The sequence below is a fragment of the Salmo trutta genome, chromosome 12 (assembly GCF_901001165.1).
Source record: "Salmo trutta chromosome 12, fSalTru1.1, whole genome shotgun sequence".
Taxonomy (NCBI): domain Eukaryota; kingdom Metazoa; phylum Chordata; class Actinopteri; order Salmoniformes; family Salmonidae; genus Salmo; species Salmo trutta.
The window spans coordinates 6,286,731-6,303,760 of record NC_042968.1 but is presented as its reverse complement, the minus strand read 5'-3'; the positions used below and the strand labels follow the sequence as shown (position 1 = coordinate 6,303,760).

The following is a 17,030-nucleotide window of genomic DNA, read 5'->3' as shown; positions in this document are numbered from 1 at the left end:
TTGAAAAATTTGAAGTTTTGAATCCGGCTTTGTTTTGCGTATCAATTCGTAAACCACGTGCCATGGAATGGGTACATCAGAAATCTCTTCCCAACTATTTTGCAATTTATATGGCACAGCTGTCAGTTTTTTGGTCCTTAAATGAAATTGGTATATGTTTTTATTTATCACACTTTTCTTTAAATGTTTATGTTCTTTAATACAGGGCCGACGTACAAGTTCCTTACTTTTTGCCCCTTCTACTTGCCTCTTCCATTTTTGTGGTAATGCTGCAATTAGTTGGTTGTAATTTTGGGTAGAGCAGACATTTCTATAAGTCTGTGTCTATAAGTAATGTGTGACATTACTCTACCAGTCCTATTTATGATATCATTCACTAAAATTATACACCTTTTTTAAACATTTCTTCGAAAAATATGTTTTTTTTTATCAATTAGTATATTTCAGTTTAACCACAATATTTGTTGTATTATATGTTTTGTCTTTTCAGGTGGATTAAACTGAAATTTCAACCAACTTTCTGAGGCTTCTTTAATAAATAACGATATTTTGGAGATGAATATGTTTGTATTGGTGGTATTAGTATGAGTTGGGATTATGCTGGTTCATTGTTTAGCTACATGTCTATATGTCTTAACAAAAGACTCCAGGTTTGCCTGGGTGTGATTAAGGCCATCTATTGTATTTCATGAACATGTGTACATGTCTAGACAATAATGACCCATCCACTTAGCTAGATGTGGCTGGGGGTGGTTATAGTGTTTATTTCATCAATTTAGACAAGTGTGTCTGGGAAAGCATTTTATCTAGACACTGTCTGTTTTCTGTTTTTGATATTGCTACTATGCAAATATGCAAGTAACCATTTCACTGTACCGTTTACACCTTCTGTATCCTGTGCATGTGACAAATAAACATAGATTTGATATAATGTGTTTACCAGAGACGGTAATGTGAAGAAAAACATGACATGCACCAAAGTCAGATTAGGATATAGGCCAAGGACTAGATAAAGTGTATTTTTACCTGGAGTTTTTCCTTATTGTAGGCTCGTACTTTTACCACTTATAGTCTTGAAATATTTTGTTGTTTACTACACTACTCACTCTGTTTAGTACATGGCCTCACATGTGAATCCTTAAAGAGATGGGGCTAAGGGTTAGGAGGGTGTGAATGATGCTGAATAGGTGTAGACAAAGAAGAGCTCTTCAGTAGGTGTACCAAAACATTCAAGGGCCATTTTTTTCAAAAGTGTATCAACTTTCAAAGCAGAATTACTTTCCCATTGTTCCTCAACTGCAGTGCATGATATACCATTCTCTACTTTTTTATCCAATGTAAAAAAACACTATTTCAAATTTTGCTACATAGGACTGAATCCAGGTGGTGAGTCAAAATTAAGCACTCCAGCTTTAACCTGGATAAAGTTTAAGTATATGTGGGAACTCCTTCAAGACTGTTGGAAAAGCATTCCAGGTGAAGCTGGTTGAGAGAATGCCATGAGTCGGCAAAGCTGTCATCAAGGCAAAGGGTGGCTACTTTGAAGAATCTAAAATTTAAAATATATTTTGATTTGTTTAACACTTTTTTGGTTACTACATGATTCCATATTTGTTATTTCATAGTTTTGAAGTCTTCACTATTATACTAGAATGTAGAAAATAGTAAAAATAATGAAAAATTCCTTGAATGAGTAGGTGTGTCCAAACTTTTGACTAGTACTGTATGTAGTAGTATGCAGAATACATCCACAGTATGCACAACGTGCTTATGTGCTGGGTTATCTGTGCTGGTGGTTCAGTTAGCCTATAATACGCAGAGGGAATCCCAATGTGGATGTATTCCTATGTAATGTGTGAAGAGGAGTCTTCTTTAATAACCTCTGTCACTGGCCAGTGTTGATAAGCTGCCATTGTCTTTGCATTTCTCACACACACACGCACACAGGCACACGCACACACAGTCACACACACACACACACACACACACACACACGCAAGTACACACACACTTGCATTTAGTGTAGTAACCATGGTTACATGGGGCAACACAGAAAGAATAGGCCCACAAATAATGCATTGCAATCAAGTCCCCTTTTCCTGTGTGACATGACAAACGGTGTAGAGAGTAGAGAGGAGACTAATGCCCTAGCTGTGTTTCTGGGCCAGCCAGGAAGGCGGCATATAGACAGGCAACAGGGAGATACACAGGGGGAGGAGCACTGATGCATATTACCATGCATCCAGATCACAGGAAATCTGCAAAGAGGATACAGTGTGTCAAATGTATCATACACACACATAGTAAGACTGCTATGAAGTGATGTTGTTGCTATGCAGAGGGTGGTTTTTGGCTGGTGTGTGTGTGTGTGTGTGCCCGCAGAGACTCTGCAGCAACTGCTGTAATGCAGCATGCAGCACTGCAGCCCATTGCTCCACTCACACTATAGACTGCAGGTTACAGCTCTCATACTTCTGCACTCCCTGGGAACACTGCACTAGAGGATACACTCTCTGTGTGTGGTCATGGTTTGTGCGGTTATGGAGACATATTGCACGAGCACACACACACACACACACACACACACACACACACACACACACACACACACACACACACACACACACACACACACACACACACACACACACACACACACACACGTCCAGTGAATGTGCCTGGTAGCAGTGGTACCTGTCAACATTACCAGTAAAGTGCCACCCGCCCCCTAATCTGAGTATGCCACATGATTGGATGTTTGTGCGAGGGCCACGGGTCTCCGTCTCCGCACATGCGGCTGCACATTGGCCATCTGGGAGGACGCCTATGCCGAGGCAGGCAGGGGTCCTGACAGCACACAGAACACAGGCCGTCTGTGTGGACAACTCAGCTTTAGTGTGTGAGTCCTGGTAGAGCAAAGGGAGCTCACAGTTCTGACTGGCTCTGGGTAGTAATTGCCCTCAGGCACAGATCTGCTTACCCACCCAGAAATGCTAAGGGTAACCACAGGGGGTTAATGCTAAACTGACCTTAGATCAGTGTCTATGGGCAACTTCATCTAAATGCTTCTGGGCTTAGCAGGGCTTAGGCCCTGTGTGGAGGCTAACTTGGCTGTCCATTCAATAGTTCATGTTAAAAAGTGACTTTTTTCCTATCCATTTCAATGGCATAGATAGCTTTCCATTCAATTATGTAAATACAAATAATTGCTTCCATCTCTATTGATCTCTATGGAAATACTAGCTCTCCTTTTGTGTTAGATAAATGCTATGGGGATGTGACATGATGCTGTAGAGTACAAATGATCATGCCCTTTTCAAAAGAGGAGGCAAGAATCAGGCCGTGTAGCTAGTAGCCTACATATGAGATGGTGGTGACAAAAAAAATCCAAAGCGCTAAGAAATTAACTTGGGTGTGTGGTATGGATCAGAGAGAACGAGAGAGTGAGAGAGGTAAAGCAGCTCTTCAAATTATAATTTCCCCGCCCGCTTGACTCTGCTCTTGGACAGCACAAGTGCTGACTCAGGGGAAAAGTCCAGATTGCTTTTGGAATGGGATGAGTCCTCAAACGAAGAGATAGAGACAGGAGGGAGCGAAGAGAGAGTGGATGGAGAGAAGCTTGAGTGAAGGAGCAGAGAGAGAGAGAGAGAGAGAGAGAGAGAGAAGAAGCTTATCTGAAGCCATAACCCATTTGATTAAGAGCTATTGATTGAGCCTTTCAATTGGTCCAAGTTAAACGTGGCTGTATTAGCCGTAGATGGGCTTTCTGTATTAGCCGTGGAGGTACTGTTAGCTATCTGTGTTAGCGGTGGATGGGCTATTGGTTGTTAGCTATCTGTGTTAGCGGTGGATGGCCTGGGCTATCAGGCCTGCCAGGGTGGAATGGATTAGAGTGGCGAACGCCAGATAGCCCTGTGTCAGGCAGGCGTTTGCCAAATCGGGAGACTACGAAGCTGGCATCAGCTAGGGATACTACGGCTAACACGTGAAAGTCTACTGCAATGCTAACAGGTTATGAGTAGCATTGTAGCTAGCTAAAAACAAACTTCCTTTACAGTACAGTAGTTTCACACCAACAACCACCAAGTAACCTTAACTGCTAGCAGGGTAAGTACCTCTCCATATTACTCATTGGCAGAGCAGAGTCTTTTTCAAGTACAAAAGCAGTGTCAATGATTAACATGTACAGAGCCTTGTGCTGCAGTTACCTATATCTGATCTTCTTGAGTTCCTCTGGCTCCTACAGAAACCTATGAAGGTCATTGACAACACAGCATACTGTGAATACTAAGTCATTAACGAACGAGGGTGCTGTAAATGAATGCGCACGGACCTACGCAGGCGCACACACAAAGAAAAACACACACACACACAATGGAATGCACATACACACGTAGGCTACACACGTTTCACACGTTTAACAAATGCACACACACACACACACACACACACACACACAGTCACGCTCACACATGCTAACAAAATGCACACACACACAGAAACTCACACGCAAACGAATGCGCACACACGTGTCCAGCACACTGGGGCCGTCATTAATAGGCGGTGCACACGGCTCTGCGGTGTTGCGGAGTCGATTAAACCTCCGACTAGCGGGTAATAAAGACAATTGACCCAGGATAAATACAGCACACATGCCCGTACATAAATGACAGGAGAAGTAATGAACCTCAAACAGAGGAGAGGAGAAGAGCGGAGGAGAAGAGAGGAGTGGAATCCCCAGGGAGCTGACAGAAATCCTGTCAGGTTCTATACGGAGGAGCACACGCGCACACACACACACACACACACACACACACACACACACACACACACACACACACACACACACACACACACACACACACACACACACACACACACACACACATCTGAAATGATAGCTTATTTCCTATATAGTGCAGGTATATATGGTCAAATGCAAGTACCTGGTAAAGATAGAGTAGCCATCAAACAGCCTTTGCCCACTGAGTTTGATGGGTTGTTTCTTGAAAGTTTTTATTCCCACCTATTGTCCCAGCACTAACACACTTACTTAATTAACACTTCTAATAAATACATCAAGCCCATGGTTAGATAAAGCAGGTGTGTTAGTGCTGGATTATGAAAGCCTGCAGACAATGCAGCCATCCAGAACCAGGAGTGAAGAACACCACCGTAGAGGGTAAGAGGCAACACACACCTTCACACACCCTGAAGCTGCAGTGTGAATATTTCAGGGAGTGTGTGCTAAGTAGCACCTAGGGAAGCTGAGGGAATGCCATGGGCAAGAGACTGACAAGCAAGACCTGACTGCAATGATTGTGCTAGCTGAGGGTGTGTATGTGTGGACTTGTCAAATGCTATTTCTAGGAGGTTTAGGGTTAAGGTTAGAATTAGTGTTACGGTTAGAATTACGTTAAGGGTTAGGGTTAGGAGCTAGGGCTAGTTGTATGGTTAGGGTTAGGATTAGGGTTAGAGTTAGGAGCTAGGGTTGGGTTTAGGGTTAGGGTTAAGGTTAGGTTTTTGGGTTAAGGTTAGGGTTAAGGTTACGGTAAGGGTAAGAGTACGGTTTAGGGTTAGGTTTATGGTTAGGGGTTAGGGAAAATAGGATTTTGAATGGGGACTGAATTGTGTGTGTGTGGGGGGGGGGGGTAATTTAATCAAACGAATAACACCCCTCCGTCTTGCTGGAGAGATGATAAACACCCTTTGTTCTTCTCCGTTCAAAGATTTCTCATGTGTTGAGAGTCGTTTTTTGGTGCGTCATATACATTTTTGCACATCTAACAACAGCCTCTATAATAGTCTGAGAGTGACACATGCACACGCGCACGCACACAAACACACCACAAATTGTGAACGTTAATCATAAACCTAGACACGTGTGGTTCATTAGCATTACGCGACCCTAAACTCACCAGAGCATTGCGGCTTTCACAAGCCATTCCAAACCATCCATTGTACGGTACAGTGCAAGGTAAATATGTCCCCCTGTAATTCTAATGCAATGCTCTTAAACCACATAAAGCCTCACCACAAAGACCTCACCGCTACCGGAGACTGACATGTCCCTGATGAGAATGACACAAGTCCTGCTGAGACTGAGGATGTCCTAATGAACTCGGCAAAAAAAGAAACGTCCCTTTTTCAGGACCCTGTCTTTCGAAGATAATTCGTAAATATCCAAATAACTTCACAGATCTTCATTGTAAAGGGTTTAAACTCTGTTTCCCATGCTTGTTCAATGAACCATAAACAATTAATGAACATGCACCTGTGGAACGGTCGTTAAGACACTAACAGCTTATAGACGGTAGGCAATTAAGGTCACAGTTATGAACATGTAGGACACTAAAGAGGCCTTTCTACTGACTCTGAAAAACACCAAAAGAAAGATTCCCAGGGTCCCTGCTCATCTGCGTGAATGTGCCTTAGGCATGCTGCAAGGAGGCATGAGGACTGCAGATGTGGCCAGGGAAATAAATTGCAATGTCCGTACTGTGAGACGCCTAAGACAGCACTACAGGGAGACAGGGCGGACAGGTGATCATCCTCGCAGTGGCAGACCACGTGTAACAGCACCTGCACAGGATCGGTACATCCGAACATCACACCTGTGGGACAGGTACAGGATGGCAACAACAATTTCCCGAGTTACGCCAGGAACGCACAATCCCTCCATCAGTGCTCAGACCGTCCGCAATAGGCTGAGAGAGGCTGGACTGAGGGCTTGTGGGCTTGTTGTAAGGCAGGTCCTCACCAGACATCACCAGCAACAACATCGCCTATGGACACAAACCCACTGTCGCTGGACCAGACAGGACTGGCAAAAAGTGCTCTTCACTGACGAGTCACGGTTTTGTCTCACCAGGGGTGATGGTCGGATTCGCGTTTATCGTGGAAGGAATGAGCATTACACTGAGGCTTGTACTCTGGAGCGGGATCGATGTGGAGGGTCCGTCATGGTCTGGGGCGGTGTGTCACAGCATCATCGGACTGAGCTTGTTGTCATTGCAGGCAATCTCAACGCTGTGCGTTACAGGGAAAACATCCTCCTCCTTCTTGTGGTGTCCTTCCTGACCCTCCAGCATGACAATGCCACCAGCCATACTGCTTGTTCTGTGCGTGATATCCTGCAAGACAGGAATGTCAGTGTTCTGCCATGGCCAGCGAAGAGCCCGGATCTCAATCCCATTAAGCACATCTGGGACCTGTTGGATTGGAGGGTGAGGCCTAGGGCCATTTCCCCCAGAAATGTCCGGGAACTTGCAGGTGCCTTGGTGGAAGAGTGGGGTAACAATCTCACAGCAAGAAGTGGCAAATCTGGTGCAGTCCATGAGGAGATGCACTGCAGTACTTAATGCAGCTGGTGGCCACACCAGATACTGACTGTTACTTTTGATTTTGACTGCCCCTTTGTTCAGTGACACATTATTCCATTTCTGTTAGTCACATGTCTGTGGAACTTGTTCAGTTTATGTCTGTTAAGTTTGCTGAAAATAAACACAGTTGACAGTGAGAGGACATTACTTTTTCTGCTGAGTTTATGAACACTGTAATTTCACAACAAATAGAGGAAATGCATGATACTAAAAGAGACGGTTTGGTGTTGTCCTGTTCCACTCCTAGTCACACTAACAGAGGTCTCTGTATTGACTCCAGTCTACACACACTACTCCACCCTCCACCCATGCCCTCAAGAGTCAACGCTCATGATCAATCCCTTCGGGGTATGGAAGAGCACATGATTTTCCTAAGATCATCTCTCTCTCTTTCCCTCTCTTCCTCTATTTTTCCCCTCTCTCTCAGCCTTCCTCCTCTTGAAGCCAAAGGTTAAAGATAGGAGAGGATGGTGGGGTCTCATGTTTGAATCTGTTTTATAGAAAAGGACAGGAGGAAGAAGATAATATGGCTGATAAAGTGGCCTTATCTCCTTGGGTTAATGAGATCTAATCATCAGCCTGAACCAAAATGAATGATGCATTGAAAAAGACTGGAATTAGAAATAGGACTTACCCTGCCTACCTATCTGAGAGGTGTGTGTGTGTGTGTGTGTGTGTGTGTGTGTGTGTGTGTGTGTGTGTGTGTGTGTGTGTGTGTGTGTGTGTGTGTGTGTGTGTGTGTGTGTGTGTGTGTGTGTGTGTGTGTGTGTGTGTGTGTGTGTGTGTGTGTGTTGGTGGAGATTCTGTGAAACCTTTTACTTCAGTGGGCTAAATCAGGGTCACATAGCTCAGGCAATCCCCTCAGGCAGAGTTGAGAGAAAGGCAAGGACCAGAGAGAGAGACAAACCTACGGCACATATACAGTATATCCAACCATCCAACCAACAAGGAGAGGGAGAGCATTCCCCGGGTTACCGTGGAAACCAGCCCCCTTCACTGAGAGAGAAGTACAAAACCAATCATTTATATTATTAACCCTGTCCTTGCCAAAAGGTAGTCCCTCCAGGATTCTGCGATTGCAGATTTCTTTGTAAAATCAACAATTCCCTGCATATTATGTGAGGGTTTGCATGTTTTACCAATCACTGCACTATTTCTGCATAAAACAATTAAATCCTCGCAATATTATCGCATAAAACTGACCCATCGCCACAGTACAAAAAGAGGGCTCCCAATTTCAACCAATTAGCTTGTGTTGAAGTTTTTGGTATAATTTTTCCGCACAGTACACAGGTAGAAATAAATACGATTCAGAGATGCAGTCCCTTTCGTAATGTGCGCGCGCGCACACACACACACACACACACACACACACACACACACACACACACACACACACACACACACACACACACACACACACACACACACACACACACACACACACCTCTGCAGCCAGCTGATAATGAAGCTGTATCTGAGGGAACCCAAACACAGCCATCTGGGCAGAGGATCCACTCTCTCCCCCTCCCACTCTCCTCTGGGTCCCTTTAGTCTTTAGGAGCATCCATGGGTAAATTGCAGTCTGTTTTATGAGCACAGAGTGATCCACAGAAAGTGATAAATATATGCTCAGTCCCAATCCAACCTCTCCATAGACACTTCACGATGCCCTCACATACAGGAGAAGCCGATGTTCCATTGTTACGTCCCACACCGCAACTAGAGATGGCCAATACATCCACCAGAGATCACTTAGCTTCTGGGGGGAACACTGTAGAGGCTAGAGAGGAAAGAGGGAAGGGGGGGAGTTTGGAAGTAGGCCATGGAGAGAAGAGAAGAAGGGTAGTGTTAGAGTGTGGAAGAGACAAGAATGGAGAGAAAGAGAGAGAGAGAGGCTATAGGAGAGTGAGAGAAGAGATGAAGAGAGAGGGGGTAGTGTTAGAGTGTGGGAGAGGGGAGCAATGGCAAGCAAAGGCAAGAGAGAGGGGGTAAGGGTGGGTGGGAGAAAAGGAGAGAGGGGGAGGGGAGGATATAAAAAGCTTGGCGGCTTCAGTCTTGCTGTGATCTCCAGGATGGAAAGCATGGCCATTGTCAGAGGAGATGAAACCATGACAACCATCGCCACTGCTGCTGCCCGACACACACGCACACACACACACACACACACACACACACACACACACACACACACACACACACACACACACACACACACACACACACACACACTGCTGGACACTTAGCAAATGAGGACCAAATATGAGGCTGGAAAGCCTGCGTTAAAGGGGGCTCCAACTCTTACAGATGAAAACACACAGACTAATTGTTCTGAGTCTGCCCAGCAAGACAGCTCTTCTCGGCAAAACGCCTCCAGTTTGGCCCCTGTAGAAAAATGACACAACATTCCCATCCAAAAACCTGCCATTCATATTAACCATTCAATGTTGCTAATTTAGGAGCACCACAATAAACAAAGAAGTTATTGTTCCCCATTGATTTATATTTGAATGCATGTATTGAGTCCTTGCTTTAAGAAACCATTGTGTGTGTATGTTGAACAATGATATAGGCACCTTTTGGATGATCTCAATATCAATCATAGTAATCTCATTGGAGGGTAGGAGAGGTGCTGGGTTTCTCATTTGAGGTAGGAAATGGAATTAGGCTACAAGGCTTCCTCTTGAAATGCTGGCCCCTTTGGGTTCCACATAAGCTCTGCGTGTGATACGCGCACACACACAAACACACACAAACGCACGTCTCTCCCCCTGCCTAAGCTCCTGGTGGGATGACATATGGGCTTCTCTGTCCTCTCTGCAGACGCAGCACAGGGGAAGTCTATTCATAATAACAGCCATCAACAACCTCAGTCAGCCTCACAGTCCTGCTAGAGCCAGCACAACACACACATGCTCGCACACACACGCGCACACACACACAAAATAAGAAATAATAACACACATTGTCAATGGTCTAAATATATACTCTGTCACGTCTCATGTGAAGACATGCGCACAGTCACACACACACACACACACACACACACACACACTGAGAGTCATTCAGCGGCGGTCCTGCTTGTAGCCCAGCTCCACTTTAGATTCATTTCAGGACGCGGAGTCATAGTTGGAGTGGACACTGGAGCCCTGGGGGGACAGAGGGGGAAACAGACGACACAAGCTCCACACACGTGGCATGCCTTTTACCCAAAGAACAGGGTGGTGGGGAGAAAATAATGGTTGAGAGGGGTGGGGTTGGTAATGGAGATTGTAGATGTTGGACAGCTAAGGGAAGCTGGGACTTCGCTTACCCAGGCTAGAGAGCAGGGTGGTGGGGAGAGAGGACTAGATGAGAGGGGGTGGAGGTGGTTGTAGTGGATAAAAAAAGATATTTTTATTGTCACATACACTGGATAGCTGAAGTTTGTGTTGTTTTATTTGGTCAGCCATAGTAATACGGTGCCCCTGGAGCAAATTACAGTTAAGTGTCTTGCTCAAGGGCACATTGACAGATTTTTCACCTTGTCAGCTCAGGTATTTAAACCAGCAACCTTTCGGTTACTGGCCCAATGCTCTAACCGCTAGGCTACCTGGCACCCTGAGCACCTATGAGCACCTATGGTATACAAGGATACAGGTACAGAAAGTGACCCGAATGGATGTGTTCATATGAGAATGGAATGATGTAATGCCACTAGCAGCTCTCCATGACCAATCAAATGCAATCAGTGCAAGAGCCAACGCTAATACAAGCCAAGGTGTCACACCCTGAGCTGTTTCACCTGTCTTTGTGCTTGTCTCCACCCCACTCCAGGTGTCGCCCATCTGCCCAATTATCCCCAGTGTATTTATACCTGTGTTCTCTGTTTGTCTGTTGCCAGTTCGTCTTGCCTCGTCAAGCCTACCAGCGTTTTTCCCATACTCCTGTTTTTCTCTCGTCCCTGTTTTCTCGTTTTCCCAGTTTTGACCATTCTGCCTGCCCTGACCCTGGGCCTGCCTGTTGTTCTGTACCTTGTGACACTGCCCTGGTTTACTAACCTCTGCCAGCCCTGACCCTGAGCCTGCCTGCCGTTCTGTACCTTTCGGACTCTGCTCTGGATTACTGACATCTGCCTGCCCTTGACCTGGTGTTTGCCTGCCACCTGTTTTTGTAATAAACTTTTGTGACTTCGAACTGTCTGCATCTGGGTCTACTCCTGAGCCGTGACAGTACGAACTGGCCATGACGGACCCAGCAGACTCAGACCAACTCCGCAACGCCGTCTCCTCCCAAGGAACCACCATTGGAAGGCACGAAGAGTTTCTTTGTGGTCTTATGGAGGAGTTCCAGACCTTGGCCAAATGCCATGACCGCGCGTTGAACACATTACTGGAGCAATTCCGCAGGTTGTCTGTCAGGCAGCCTACTACGACAGTAACCTCCCAACCCCTCAGTAACCCGGCTGTTAGCAGCGCAGCTCCCCCGGCCACCCCGGTTTCTCGAGAACCACACTTACCTCCCCCAGAAAGCTTCGCTGGAGAGTCAGTTTCTCACTCAGTTTTCTCTCATCTTCGAGCTGCAGCCCTCTTCCTTCCCCTCGGACCTCTCGAAGATAGCGTACCTCATCACGCTGACGTCCGGGAGGGCTCTCGCCTGGGCTACGGCAGTGTGGGAACAACAGTCAGCCGTATGCTTCAGTCTGGAGGACTTCGTGGCGGAGGTGAAGAAGGTTTTCGATTCTCCATTGTCTGGGAGAGAGGCTGCCTGGAAGTTACTCCAGCTTCGGCAAGACTTCCGCAGTGTGGCAGACTATACGGTGGATTTCCGCACTTTGGCAGCTGAGAGTGCCTGATCCCGGAATCGCTGTTCAACATGTTCCTGCACGGATTATCGGAAGAAGTTAAGGACGAGCTAGCTGCCCGGGAACTACCAACGGATCTCGACTCGCTCATCGCCTTGACCATCCGGATCGATGGGCGGCTACGGGAACGTAGGAAGGAGAGGTCCAATTCCACTCGCCAAAGGACTACACCTTGCCTCCGAGGCATCCTGGAAGTCCCCGATGTGTCCGGTGCCTAGAGAACCCGAGGCTACCCGAGTTCCCCCCGAGAGTCTCTGAAGTTTGCCGATTCACCTCTTCCCGAGCCGATGCAACTAGGCAGAGCTAGGCTGTCTCCAGCCGAAGGTTTGCACAAGCTACACACAAAGAGTTGCCTGTATCGCGGGACTAATGGTCATTTTGTTTCCTCTTGCCCACTAAAAGACCAGGCTCACCGGAGTACTCTGGAGGGCCATAAGGATCACTTTTCCACTCCCCTTACTCGCACCGCTCTCCATGCCATCCTGCTGTGGGGTACCAGTCAAAATCTCTCCGGGTACTCATCGACTCTGGGGCCGATGAGAGTTTTTTGGATGATACCCTGGCGTCTGAGCTGCAGAACACCTACCACCTGGTGCGGATACAGGAAGGGGATGAGTGGAAGACTGCCTACGAATATCTGGTCATGCCATTTGGTCTTACCAACGCTCCAGCTGTGTTCCAGGCCCTGGTTAATAATGTATCCACGACTTGTTGAACCGGTTCGTCTTCGTCTACCTTGATGACATCCTCTGCCGTTCTGTACCTTATGGACTCTGCTCTGGATTACTGACCTCTGCCTGCCCTTGACCTGTCGTTTGCCTGCCCCCTGATTTTGTAATAAACTTTTGTTACTTCGCACATGGGTCGTCTCCTGAGCCGTGAAAGAAGGATTCCAGGGAATAAAGCCTTCACATAAATATGGTAATGAGACCAGAGTACAGGTTCCAATTGCTGTGTGACCTCGCTAACCTGCATGGTCATATAGGATTGTGCCCATATCTCTCATTCATAGCACTGTAAACAGCAGTGACTTTAGAGTGAAAATTGCAGTTTGTGTGTTACAGTAGGCTACTGTATGTATGTCCACCCTAATGTTTGAGTTCTATTGTCACGTCCTGACCAGCAGAGGGAGGTATTGTATTAGTTTTGGTCAGGACGTGGCAGGTTTTTTGTGTGTTAAGTGTTGTGTTGGTGATTGGGACTCCCAATTGAAGGCAGGTGTGTTGAGTTGCCTTTGATTGGGAGTCCTATATAGGAGTGTGTGTTTTTCTTTGGGGTTGTGGGTAGTTGTTTTTGCACTGCGTGTTGTGTGCCTGCAAAACTGTTCCTGTCTTCGTGAGTATCGTTTATTGTTTTCCCTGTGGATGCTTTACTTGTGTTTATTAAAACAACTATGAGTATCCACATTCCCGCTGCGCCTTGGTCCATTTTTGAAGACAGCTGTTACATCTATATTGATAAACACAGTTCAACACATGCAGGCCATGTCACCCTCACCTTTTGATAGCGCACCAGGCTGCAGGCCCGAAGGTTTGAGTTCACAGACCACCGTCGACAATAGTAGGGGTGGAAAGATTTCCTTTATAATAAAAACATTGCATGAACCTATCATTTAACTTGCAGGTCAGAGAAAAAAATGTCCTTTTATAAACATGTCATGCAAATCTACGTAATTTTACATATTAGCTGAATATTTTTTAATACCACAAAAAATCCCGAAACTACAGGTTTAGAATGGACAGAGAGACATGTGTTCTTCATATCACATTTCTCCAATGCCAAATCAGTGTGTCTTGTTTGCAACGAAACTGTCCCTGTTTACAAATAATTAAATCTGAGATGTCATTAGGAATCTGAGCATGGCCCTTTCAAAAGTTAGGCCTACTTTTCCACCCCAGACAGTAGGCCTACTGACACAGAAAAATGTCATCTTTAACTGCTGGCTACCCTTCTTCCATGGCTTAACCCACCGAGAGAAGGTCACAAGTGTTTCCTTAAAAGCTGTCTGGGTTTAAACATCTTCTATTGTACAGAGAGTGAATAGCTTAATCAATTGATAGTGACAAAATTAGATTACTTTCCTGTAGAAGGTTGTAGCTCAGCCTCTGAATGTCTACGAAATTAAACAGTGTTATCCCCATATGCATCAGAGTCGTGTCTTTCCAGGGTATTTTACAGCTTGTTTCTAGCATAAAGCACCGTGGAACAAAGCGCTGTTATAGATCACTTTATAAAGTCGGATCTGTTTTATTTTCTTCAAAATCTTAAACTAACAATGGGTAGGCCTGTGCATTTCACTGTTTACTTTAATAAAAGGTAGGTCTATGGTGTACACTCATACCCCCGCAATTCGAGTCCAGGTTTTAACTTAACAGCCTTTCACTGACACGGAGGTAGGCTATTTAAAGAGCGCTTGCTGGGTGGAGGAATTGGCCGACATTTCTTTGTATTTAGCAGCCTACAGCCTAATTTCGTCTGTGAAACAGGAAGGCCTACCTCTCATTTCTTGAATAGGAAGAAAGAGGCTCAAACACAAAGCTCTCCTGTTGTTAGTAAAGTCAAATTAAATTGATAATGGTTTAAATGAATTATGCCTACTCGATTTTTCCTACTTTCAGCACCATGAGCTGTCCATTTTCAATTCATTTTGCCGAGGCTGCTGCTTCAAGTTTCAGCACCACAATGTAAGTTGCTCGAATCTGGCTTCTTGTGAGGTCAATAACTCTGATAAATGCAACATGGGCAACAAACATATCGTTTTTATTAAAATCAATTATAGTAGTAGCAAGCTATCAAAGTTGGCTTCCGGTTCTCCTCATCTTCCACCTTTCCTTCTCAAACGAAACAGTACATAGGCTATAAGCTAGTCCGCACGCAAGATAATGCATTTTTTGGACTAGACCATCATTATTTTCGAAATAATTATTTGACTCTCCTCCTGAACTTCCACTGTAGGCCTACGCTGTACAGCATTGGTTAGGCAGCACACACATGTTTGGGGATCAGCGAGAGCTCAGGGTTGGAATATCCATTGCAGTGTGTAATGCAGCCTTGTTTTATTTACACCATCCCAGCAGCCATCTTAGAATTATAACTTTGCTCTGTGCTTCTCTGAGCATGGACTTTGTAGCCTATAGCCAATAGGCTATGGATCGTTTGATTGAGACCACTCTATAGGCGCACTTGACATTGCGCGCCCAGAAGAGAATGAGAGATGATGGGGGGCACACACAATTGGTTTTCTTTTAAGACCTTTCAAAAAAGTAGCCTATAGCCTATGACAGTGGTACCCACATGACAGAGGTACCCAGATCATTGCCTATTGGTTTTGGGGATGCTATTTATTTTAATCAAACTGCTTTAGCAGGATACAAATAGGGTATCAGGAAATCACTAGACTACGTCAATCTTTCGTTAATAAAATACAATTCATCCCATGCGTGTGGTTTGGGATTAAAATTATTTGTAATTGCAGAAGCAATTGCACGGATAGGTGCTAGTGCTTGTCATTGCAGGGACTGACAGTGAAACCATACCGCTGGTACAGCAGCCTTGTGCAGTGCAGTAGCTTGCCCTATCTCATTTGGCAGATATCAGCGCAGGCTTCCCCAATGCAACACTGTAACCGACAAATGTGTGGGTGTTCGAAGAAGGCGACACGCTACAATGTAACAAAACCACAACATACAACATTGCGACACCATCTTCCCGTCGTCTGGCAATGAGGATTAAAGGGATATTATTATTATATTTCAACAATCACACGTAAGCCGTGTGGACTACATGTCGCCCAACTGAAGCCAGCTGACTAGGCTATAGGGCGGACCAGTTTATTCCCTTTTATTATGATGTAGAATTTGAGGATAATCCACATAAGACATTCAGGTGCACAGTCCCAACCCCGATTGATGCAATGAGTCAAAAGCAATTCGTGGGAACTAGAAGTAACCAGCCCGCACGTCAGTGATGCACCCTAAATCAAATCCACCAAACCCGCAATAACCTACATAGTAGCCCATATGTCCTAGCCCATGTCAGCATAACCCATAAACGACAACCAGTGCGTTCACATCATCCACGTTTAGACCAGCGACAAGGACTAACCTGTCTGTCCTTTGCCGAGGGTCTTTTCCAAACGATAAGGTCCCACATAGTTCATATAGTGTGCGCTGTTGTCTTTGCCAGAAGATGACATTGTGTGGGAATTTAGTCAAATGTCTCGCAGAATAATAAAATACAATTCAAAATTCTCGTTTCAAATCAACGGAAACCGTAGGTTATTCCACAGCGCAGTCGGCTGCTGCTCTCTGGTTGGCCTCCTCTCTCTCGCCTCACGCAGATGGTCGGTGGGATTCTCTCTTCTCTGGGTCCCTTTCTAACCTATTTTGTTAGTTCACTCCCCTCTGGTCTCTACCTCCTCTTTTCACTGCTGAAATGTAGCGTCTTTAAATCTGGATAACATGGTGTTCTTTTCGTCCGTGTTCGTATTGTGGAGAGGAAGCGAGGCGCGGTGAACACAGCTTTGGCACAACCCGTTGACGGGGCAATCTAACCGGATAGTGTTTTAGTGCTGACTGACGCCAACGTCTGAGCTGTATGAATACGCATGCGCACAACGAAGGGGCTGGTTGACCAGGCACGTCACCGGGCGAAAGCGGGGAATCAGAACGCAATGCAATCACTTTTCAACCGGTTTAAACCCCTTCCACCGGGGTAACCCGGGCCAGGTAAAGGAATCCATTCATTTAATTCAGGTCGAAGTGACAGAATAGCATTACGGGGGGAATCGGCGCAGCAGCCTCTTA

General features: G+C 45.6%; 1 protein-coding gene across 7 annotated transcripts in view; it reads right to left on the bottom strand.

Annotated features, from left to right (window-relative positions):
- The window catches only part of LOC115202833 (serine/threonine-protein kinase BRSK2), a 168,971-nt gene extending 152,204 nt beyond the window's left edge, over positions 1 to 16,767 (bottom strand). For all 7 annotated transcript variants that reach the window (XM_029766887.1, XM_029766888.1, XM_029766891.1 and 4 more), the window contains exon 1: positions 16,330 to 16,767. In XM_029766887.1, coding sequence (XP_029622747.1) covers positions 16,330 to 16,420 — 91 coding nt within the window. In that variant the 5' untranslated portion in view covers positions 16,421 to 16,767. The remainder of the gene's footprint in view (positions 1 to 16,329) is intronic.
- Between the last annotated feature and the right edge of the window lie 263 nt (positions 16,768 to 17,030).